Genomic DNA, 10,274 nt, shown 5'->3' with positions numbered 1-10,274 from the left:
GCAAAGAGCACACAGGGCCCCGGCCCGTTGACGCGTGACGGGTGAACCTCCCTGGTGGCGGGTGGGGTCCTGCTGGGGCAGTGTATCAGGCATTTGAGGAATATGGGGGAGTAAAATCTGTACATGGTGGGGTCAGGTGGCTCTTTACATTGAGTTAAACGTGATCAGCGGCTGTGGGATGAATCGACAATGGGACGGAGGTGTGGGTGCCAAGGGCTACTGGGTGGATGGAAGGCCCTCCCCTCCCGCAGCCAGGATGCTGCCGCTGAGGTCCAGACCCAGGGCCTAAAGGCCAGCTGAGCTCCAGAGAATGACCTCCCCACCTGGCGGGTCAGCCACCTTAGGGCAGAATGGGACCCTGATGTGGATGAGGACATCGGGGTGATGCACCCCAAATCTTGAACCCCCAGATTCCCTGCACCCTCTGAGCATGCAGAGTGCTCAGCCCTCCCTATTGGGGGGGCACTGTCCCCTTGCTTGGACACAATGCAGGGACCTCTACCCTACAAGAGAGCACGTGCCCCCGATCCCCCAATATCTGCCCACACCTCCTCTCCCCGCCACCAGGCAGATGACGAGCTTCATCTCAACACAACCCAGCCTGGGACCTTCTGACCTAATAAGGAAGAGCCCCAGGAAGGAGCCGGCATACACCGGCAGAAGTCTTGGGAACCTTCCCGCTACAAGGGTGGAGTCGGGAGTTCAGTGGCCTGTGGAACCTAAAATATTTATTATCTGGCTCTTTACAGAAAAATGTTGCCAATCTCTGCTCTAGATGAAGAAATGGGGACACAGAAAGATCAAGTATGTTGCACAAAGGCCCTCACTAGTTAGTGGGAAGGGCAGGAACCCAACCCAAAGAGTCCGGCCCCAGAGTGGCCCTGATGCCCTCCAGGGAGTCGCACGTTTCCGATCCAACGGACTGGGTTTTGTGTGGTTATGGAACTTGTAGGAATAAGAAACATGCCATGAAGGGCACGAGTTTGAGGGGTGGTGTTCTGCTTGGTGTTATCAGGAGGCAGTTCAATAAGCAAGCCTGGGGCTAAGGAGAGATGGAGGCTAGAGACGGTACCTGGGAACTGAGTGACCACAGGAAGCCCTGCGAAGGAGGAGATCAGAATTCAGGGACACGGCTTAAACAGCAGAGAGCAGAATGCCGAGAAAAGGGGCCTGGAAAGCATCAGCATCTTGGGGAGGAAAAAAGGAGAGGAGCTGAAGAAGTCTGAGTGGAAAGCAAGGAAAAGCCGGAAATCAAGGGAGGGAAAGCTAAGAGGTGTGAAGCCCAAAGGGCAATGGAAGGGGTTGCCGTAAGAGCCTCCTACTGCTGTTGGAGCAAATTACCACTAATCTGCTCCCTGACAGTTCTGGAGGTCCAAAATCCAAAATGGGTCTCACCGGGCTACAATCAAGGTGTCAACAGAGTTACGCTCCTTCTGGAAGCTCCAGGGCAGAATCCATTCTCTTGTCTTTTTTCAGCTTCTAGAGGCCACCTGCACCCCTTGGCTCATGGCCTCTTCCAGTATCTTCAAAGCCAACAATCGCATCACTCCTCCCTCTGCTTCCATCGTCACATCTCCTCCTCTGACCCATGTGATTACATTTAGGGCCCACTTGGACAATCCAGGATAATCTCCATGTTTTCAGATCAGTTGATTAGCAACCTTCATTCCATCTGCAACCTTAATTCCCTCTTGCTAGCTTAACACATCCACAGGTTCTGGGGATCAGGGCGTGAGCACTATTGGGAGGAGTCATTCTTCTGTCTACCACAGCTACCGAGGTGTGAGAACGCATAGCCCTCAGAGCCCAAAGAGCACCGTTGGTGGCTGACTCTCTTTGCCGAGTCATTAGCACGTGGATGGCATTGAAGCAGCTGGAGTGGTTGAGATCCTCTGGGATCAGGCCTGGCTCACAGTGCAGACATCAGCACATCTGGGCGGCCACCGAGCTCACCGAGCTCTCCACCCGGACCCAAGTAAGAAGGTGGACCAGATGCCTCCACCCACCTTTACACTGTCTATGGTCCTCTCTCCTGATCCCAAACTGCTCTTCACGTACCAGCCATAGCAAGAGTCCCACCCTTGAGTGGACGTGCTCCCCAAGCACCTGGCTCTTCCTCCAGCGGTTTCTCTGCGTTGTGCATCGTCCCTCTTGACGATTTCTACTATGTCTTCAAGGGTCAGCTCAAGGAGGTGCTCTTCTTTCTCTCATCACACTGTCCTGTAAATGGTTGTTACCTTGGGGTCCTTGAGGGCAGAGACTGGGTCTCCCCAACTCCCCTCACCCTGACCTGGAGGGGACATCCAGCAAATCAGTTTGTTGAATGCAGAAAAGAATGAGTGAGCCATTCTGATGCTCAAGGGGCCCAGCCCATGAGGGAAAATCTGAGAGCTCAAGCATGCTCTGGTGGGAACCAGGAACGGCAGGAAGGCCTTTCACTCAGGACTTTTGTGGCCAGGGCTGGGGGCGGGAAACAGAGGGAAGGGGAAGAGAGAGAGAGACAAAAGGAGGGAAGAGGGAGGGAGGGGTGGAAAGGAGGAGTGAGGAGAGAGCCAGAGAGAGGAGGAAGAAGCAAGGGGCCTCCTTGCCTGAGGTTCTGCATTTCCGTCTTTGCCATCTGCCCAAGAGTGCCCAGAATCCACTGATGGAAAGAACCCAGCAGAACTTTCCTGAACTCAGATCTCCTCACCATAGACCAGTTTTGCAAGCCAACCAATAATTCCAGCATTGACCCCACAGGGAAATCTCCAAGAACAGAGATTACTGGCCACGTGCTCTTCCGGTCCTTCATGCTAGCTGTGGCCCTTTATGGGTTGGTGGGAAATGGAATCATAATCTGGCTTGTCGGTTCGTCCATCAGGAAAAAATCCTTCTCTGTCTATAGCCTCAGTCTCACCACTGTGGATTTCACGCATCTTTGTTTCCAGATCATGTCTCCATCTGTCAAACTCTAAAGTCTTCCGTTCCTCGTTGCTTTCCTCTTCTTGGTATCTTTACGGTCCTAAGGTTCTCCTATTTCACTGGCCTGGGCAGCATGACCGCCATCAGTTTTCAGCATCGTCTCTCCGCCCTCTTCCCTATTTTGTATCCGTGTCATTGCCCCAAGCCCCTGGCAGCCGTTGTGAGCACCCTCCTCTGGATTCTGACCCTTTTGATGAATATACTGACAGGCCACACCTACGGTCACTTATCCCCAAAACGAAGCTCTGCCCCGCACTTGTAACCACCACCAGCGCCTGTATTTTCCCCGTTCTCCATTGTGGCTGCGTCCATCCTGCAGCTCCCCATCCGAGTCCAAGAGCATCAGCCAAAAGAGCTCCCACCTGGCCATTCTGCTCTCCATTCTGGTCTTTCTTCTCTGTGGTCCGCCTCTCAGCATCATCGGGCTCCCCACGCTGGAAACGGAGAAGAAGTCTCGCAATGACATCTGCGTCCTCCTGTCTTCCACCAACAGCGCTGCTAACTCTGCCATTCATTTCTTCACTGGGGGCTTTTTGAGGCAGCAGCTGAGGGAGCCCATCAAGGGGGTTCTTCAAGGAGCCCTGGGCGAGAAGACAGAGGATGGCGAGGATGGGAAGATGCCCCTGACGGGCAGAACAGAGAAGGCGGAGCCCCGAATGACGGGGAGCTCGCTGATGGATCCATGTCTCTGGGACACGGCCCTAACTACCTCCCCAGCAATGACCACTTCAGCGTGGAAGAGCTCCTCCAGGTCAAGCACCCAAGTAATTCCCTTGGCGACCTCCTTCTCTTTGTATAAAAACTGAGGACGAACTGTCAGAAGCAGGTTCGTGTGTGTGAAATGAAATGCACGTCTTTGGGCCTTTTGGAACCTACTGTCAAACTGTCCTTCAGGAAGCTTGCCGAGGAGCTGTGTAAAGCCACGCGTCGCCGACTACACACAGCGGATGATTTTAACCTTAGTCTTACTATCCGAATTCTGCTAATTTCCAGTTTTGCATAACCAGCTGCTCACTCCTTTTGGGTGTCAATGGGTCCCTTGGAAACGGTGTGCCTTTGTCTTCTGACTACTTTTCTGGCATGTTCTGGGGTCTTACTATAGTTTTTTTTTTTCCTTGACTTCTAATGGATTGACCTTACGGGACGTGATATCTCTCTCAAAACTCTCCCGTCCTTTTGCCTTTAGGATTCCAGCGAAATAAAGTTTGGATCAATTCCTGTCTGAAGGACCACCTGAGCCTGGTCGTGGATGTGGCTGCTTCAGTAAACCAGTGTGATGAGACCTGGGTCCTCGTGGGCTCCCTCAGGCTGCTGTGTCACTGAGTGTTTTAGCCCAGGCTTGTGGGACCCTCCGGGGTGGAGAGAATGGCGCTGGTGAGTCTTAGCTCTCAGGAGCAGCCCCAGCAGATGTGGAGTTAGCTCTGCGTTTGACCTTCCCTCTCCAGGAAGCAGGGTGGGTCTTGTCTGTGTCTGTGTCTGAGGAGAGGGCCAGGACCCTTCAGCGACCTGCTGGCTGCAGAGAAGAACCAGTATCTTTTCATTGGCTGAGCTCTGGTGACTGTCCTATAACTGGAAGGACACTACCCTATGGACAGGGGAGACACTAGCCTGTAACTGGAGGACACTGCCCTATAACCGGGAGACACTATCTGTAACTGGAGAGACATTGCCCTGTAACTGGAGGTCACCACCTGTAATAGGCTGGCAGGGGCCAGGGTCCCGGGGCCCCTGAGCTCAGGCAGCTCCTGCAGTCGATGTTTTGAGACCTCTGACCCTGCCTCCATCCGACGAGGCCGTCCTGTGTCGCATGCTCACTCTCTCTCCCTTCCCTGAGACAGAGGCTCCCTCATCCCGTTTCCAACACAGACGGGTGTGGGAACAGGCAGGCCTCACCTCAGACGTGGAGTGCTCCTGCTGAGTGCTCCAGCAGACTCGGGAGTGCCCAAGCCATGGCCTCCCCCAAAGTGGGCGGGGCCTGCAGACATGAGGATGTCACACCAGGCGCCCACTTCCTCCCCACAGTCAGCAAGGTGCCCACCCTGCCCTGGGACACCCTGGGGTGATGAGGCCTGTACTGAGGGGGCCTGCCCGTCACCCGGGGTGAGGTCATCTCAGGTGACAACATGTGAGCTTCCCACCTCCTCAGCTGCTGAACCCCACGGCCCCACTTCCTGGGACTCCTTCGTGTCACCACCCCCATCCCCTCAAAGCCGGGGACAGGTCACAGGGCTGGGGAGAGTTGCCTGCAGCGTCCGCACCCCTCCACGCGCCGGCCATGCCGACGACCATCCTCGAAGGAACAAGGCTCCCGTCACCCGCGGGCGGGCGTGTCTCTGACTGCTGGAGTGTCACCCCATCTCTGGGTTCTCCTGAGTGGAGGAGTGAATTCTCCTTGAGGAGTAAACTGCTCCTGTGTTTCAGAAAAACCACCTTGACGTGTGTGCTAGCTCAGACTGCTGTAAGAATCCACGGACCAGAAGCTTCTCTAAACAGTTCTGGAGCCAGGAAGCCTGAGTCAGGTGCCAGCGTGGTCCAGCATGGGCCCTCTTCCAGGTCACCGACTTCTCGCTGTGTCCTCGCACGGAGGGGGCGAGAGAGCTCTCTGGGGCCTCTTCCATGGCACTAACCCCATTCACGGGGACTCTACCTTCACGACCTAGTCACCTTCCGAAGGCCCCACCTCCTAACACCATCGCACTGGGGGTGAGGGTTTCCACAGACGAATTTGGGGGGACACAAAGATTCAGACCGTAGCAATGGGCTTTTGGTTCTCCAAGGCCAAGAGGAGGGGCAGCAAATGGCTTTTCATCGTTGTACACACGCTGTCTTTGCGCGGCTGACTCCGTCCTGAGAATGGGCCTTCAGAGGGGTGGGGACGGTGGTTACTGTGCTCCTGGCCCTGCAGGAGGGGCATGGAGTCCAGGAGTGGAAGGGGCGCAGATGCTGCCCGGCTTATGGGGGCAGCCTTGGGGGAAGGAGGACGTGTCGTCATTGCCCTCTCCTCCCCAAGCCTTCAGGGCAGCCTTGTTAATCCCTGCCTGGGTCTTGCTGCCCCTGTGGGAGGCTGAGGGCAAGGTGTGTGCAGTCTGCAGGCCCAGAGCCCACAGCAACGTCCCTGGGAAGTGTGGTTTTAGAGAGCGAGCGGTGAGGGAGGCGCCGTCGTCCAGCGCCAGGGCGTGTCTGAGGGGCGTGTGCAGTGGAACTTCCTGTCTGGGGACTCGCCATCTGTTCTCCCCAATTCTGGCAACACCTCCTGGTCCTCTTTGGGGAACCCAAGAACTGTAGCTAATTGGCGCCTGGATGGGCATGTGACCCGGCTGAGGAAAGCCAGGGCTGGTGCTGAAGAAACAAGGAAGATGAATGTCCTAATTTCCTACTGGATTTGAGCCCAGGAGTTCCCAAGACGGGAGCCACAGCACCCAGACGCGGAGCACGAAGGAGGCCAGCAGAGAGAGGGACGAGCTGAGCAGGGTCGGGGAGAAGAGAAACAGAGTCCTAATGAGACGGCCGACATCATCCCCTACCTTAAACCCAGCACGCATGGGGTCAAAACCAAAGCACCCCACCCTCCTCCTGTTTCCCTAAGTTACAATCACAGGTAATTACCAGGTTCTGTAACCCTGTATCACCAACTTCACTAGGCAAGTAGAAGTCACAAACTGTTAGAGCCCAGGTGGCCTCATATGCACATTTTGACTGGTTACGGGTCCTTTGAAGTTCATTACAGGGAAACTGATGTCCAGAGAATATCAAGAAACGGAAGCTTCCCAGGCCCCAACTCCTCAGCTTCCTGGGACCAGAATCCACCATGCACCATGGAGGCAGATAACCAAGGATGCTCTCTTGTGGATTCCCTTATCTCGCCATCCTCCTCCCTACCAGCAGCCTCACAAGGCCAAACGCAGGCTGGTGGGACAGTGCCAATCAGCGAGGCCACAGACTCCCCCTCCCTGCAAGCAGCCACATTCCTCACAACTTTTAAAATACCTTGCCTCCCATCTTTCAAGGAGACGAATTTGAGGGCTGACGTCACCCAAAATAAAAATCCTTTCCTTGCCATAAGCCTGGCCTTCCAGTTTTCATTTTGGTCTCTCTCATGTGGCAGGTAAAAGAACCCGTGTTTATGTCTGGTAACACTAATGATGTTGCACCTACCCTGGATCCAGCCAGACCTGAAGCTGTCATTACCCCTGGACTGCTCAGCACGCCGATCAATAAATTCCTTTTCTTGTTTACGAGTTTCTTTTCTTGGGTAGGGCTTTTGGTAACCTGCACACAGAAAGTCCAGGCCGATGGGGTTTGCAAATATTTCTGGGAATTCCTGGGGGCCCAGCAGAAAGGGGGCCATGCTTTGTTGCTGGAACCCAAGGCTGGACATTCAGCAAGGGCTGCACCCAGAGCCCAGCTCTCCTCCTGGCGCACACTGCCTGGCTACAGAAGAACAGACGCAGGCAACGCCCATCCTCAAGCTGTGCTAGTTCTAACTAATCAACCGCCATCGGATCTCAACCTTCTGCATGTTTCTCCCCAAAACCTGCCTGTGTGCCCCCCGTCCTGCCAAGACGCAGGCCAGCCCAGCCCAGGACAGGCCCCAGCTAACCCTGTGCCTTCAGACCCATCCAGGCAGGAGGGTCAGGCCACGATGTGACGTGGAGGACGGATTCCTTGAGGCAATGACAGATGACATGGTGACAACAGCTATGCAACACAGACAACACCCAGCTGAGTGCTCCATATTCCGGCACCACCCCACTTAACACTGGTACCCACCCAGAGATGAGGAGACCGAGACAGACGAAGGACGCTGGCAAGGACGTCAGGCAGCCTGCCACCCGGGGGGACCCTTCCTTGTGGCAGCACATCAGGAGGGTCACAGACTGACGAAGGAGCAGCGGGCCCCGTGCGTGCCATGTTCTGAAGCCTTTCCTGGTGGCGTGCGATGGAGGCAAATCTATACCCCCGCCGGCTTACGTCCTCAGAATGACAATGATGATAACCATGAAACACAGATCAGGGAAACGGGCCGGTCTGGACAAAGAGGGACAGTGAGAACAATCGTAAGCAAGGACAGAGGAAGATTGCAAGGGTGGGTGCACGGGTGAGCGGGAGTCATTCCAGAATCCTCCTGCCCCCAGGTCCTCCTCCATCCCTTCCTGAAGAACTCTCCCTCGACTTTGGCGTCGCCCGGGGCTCTGGGGAGATTCTGGAGCAGCTGCACGAGGGCCAGGGAGGCCAGAGAGAGAGCTGGCTTCAAGAGGAGAGTTAAACATCACGCCCTCTTTATTTCTGCCATTTGTTAAAGGAACGAGACTGAAGACTGAGGAGATCCCCTCTCCCTTAAAATGGAAAACAAGACTTGCTGACCACGCCGTCTGGGCAGGGAGTGGCTCACGCCGGTGGTCACTAGCGAGGCCACATGACGTGGGATCCTCAGGGGAAGGGGAGCACTCCACGCAGGGCCCGACGTCAGTCCACGCCATCCAGGTCCTGCGCCTCTCTCCGCTCGAGCTGGAGAACCTGGAAAGAGAAGTCTCATGGACACACGGCGTCCACGTGCCGACTTCAACAATCACACTGCCGAAATACACCAATTCACACCCAAAGAGGGTGGCAGTCGGGGACCTGAAACAGCAGGTTCTCAGACAGTATCTACAACGTGCCGAGATGTGGGCAGAAGGCAGAGCACGTGCACGGCACAGGCTGGAAGGACGGGCTCCACACCTTCCTGGTGGTCTCTACCTACGTGTCTTACAAAGGTCCTGACACTTGTCCATCTTTTGGCTGCACAACCTGTGAACCCTGCACCTGATGTGGGGGAATCCCTCGCTGAGTGCCTCTTGGTGGCGGCCAAGCCCTGCCTTGCACTAATTCTCTGTGGGAGGTGGGCTGTCCCACGCACGGCAGGATGTGTGCAGCATCCCGAGCTCAGACGCCTCCCGCAACCACCAGGTGTAAAGTGGGCTCCTGCTGGCCCCCAGGACTCTCGAGCTCGGCGTCCCACTTCTCACGATGTCTTCTTTTCAGTGTTGCCCTGTGCGCATACCAAGGGGCCGTCCTCCTCCCGTCAGCTTCTGCCCGCTCCAGGGAGGGCCCCGTCTGACGTGCCCTCCGTCACGGTGCCAACGCTTCACCTTGGACGAGGGAAGGCGGGCAGGACCTCGACTTGCTTTCTAAATTGACGTTATTAATCCCTCCTTTATTCTATCAATTAATTACAAAAAGAAAGGAAAAACAGGGCGGTTTACAAGATCTGAAGCCATCTGGACGCTCGGGTTGTCTAGAAACGACAGTGACAGGCACACGTTCGTAAAGCCATGACGGCGACTGCTTTTCTATGTGCAGCACCAGTAAACACAGCGCGGCCTAAGCAGCACACGCCAAGCTCTGACGGCCTTAGACACACTGGTCCCTTTGTGGAAATGAGGACACCGGAAAAGATGACGCCGTGTATATAAAACCGCTTTTCGGTCTTGGACAGAAACGAGTTGACGTTTCCACGACAGACATTTAACACAGAGAAAAAAATCACTTGTGCACTTGTGCCTGACGTACCTGGTTTTCTATGCACCGGAACTGCCACGGCCAGCCGGTGTGGTAGAGAAACGGCCGCAGATCGAACCTGTTGTCGTCGGGGCTGTAGCTCTCTGCGTGGTAGGCGGGCGTGAGCGTGGTCATCTTGTGTCTGTTCGCGGAGTACTTCGAGAAAAACCGCTTCACCTTCTCAGCCACCTGGGAGGTGAGCCACACACACGACTTCAAGTTGGTCAAGTTGGATGATCCGAGGCCAGAGTTCTGACCCGGGTCACCTTGGGCCGCGCAAGCGAATGGGTTCTCCCGCTGCATCTGGACGTCCCCGAGGGCAGGAGGGGACGAATGCCAGCGCTCAGGTTGGGGCGGCCGGCTGAGCTATAAAAACGCGGGTTCCCCACTCTGACGCCCCAGGATACTGCATCAGGAGAGCTGAGCGGGGGTCCCAGCAAGACGTATTCCATGAGGCTTGCAGGCGGTTCTGTGGGGACCACCATGTTTATGGGCTTCTAGCAGAAGAGCAGTGATATTCGGACCTCAAAATTTGCCCTCTACCCCCCTGAAAAGGGGAGCAGCTAGGGGTCAGCCCAGTGGCATAACATTTGGGTTCACATACTCTGCTCTGGTGGCCCAGGTTTCGCGGGTTCGGATCCCGGGCAGGGGCCTACACACCACTCATCAAGCTCTGCTGTGGCGGCGTCCCACATACAAAGAACAGGAAGACTGGCACAGATGTTAGCTCATGGCCAATCTTCCTCAAGTAAAAAGAGGAAGACTGGCAACAG

The 10,274-nt window shown here is 55.6% G+C and overlaps 1 protein-coding gene across 7 annotated transcripts in view; it reads right to left on the bottom strand.

Annotated features, from left to right (window-relative positions):
* Positions 1-8,218: 8,218 nt before the first annotated feature.
* NADSYN1 (NAD synthetase 1) overlaps positions 8,219-10,274 on the bottom strand; it is a 42,652-nt gene continuing 40,596 nt past the window's right edge. For all 7 annotated transcript variants that reach the window (XR_011524223.1, XR_011524224.1, XM_070565765.1 and 4 more), the window contains 2 exons: positions 9,514-9,690; positions 8,219-8,478 (listed from right to left, as the gene is read on the bottom strand). Coding sequence is in view for 5 of the 7 variants with exons in the window: in XM_070565765.1 (XP_070421866.1) it covers positions 8,428-8,478; positions 9,514-9,690 (228 nt within the window). In the remaining 2 variants the exon portion in view is untranslated. The remainder of the gene's footprint in view (positions 8,479-9,513; positions 9,691-10,274) is intronic.

The sequence above is a fragment of the Equus przewalskii genome, chromosome 11 (assembly GCF_037783145.1).
Source record: "Equus przewalskii isolate Varuska chromosome 11, EquPr2, whole genome shotgun sequence".
Lineage (NCBI taxonomy): Eukaryota > Metazoa > Chordata > Mammalia > Perissodactyla > Equidae > Equus > Equus przewalskii.
This window is presented reverse-complemented; position numbering and strand designations above follow the sequence as displayed.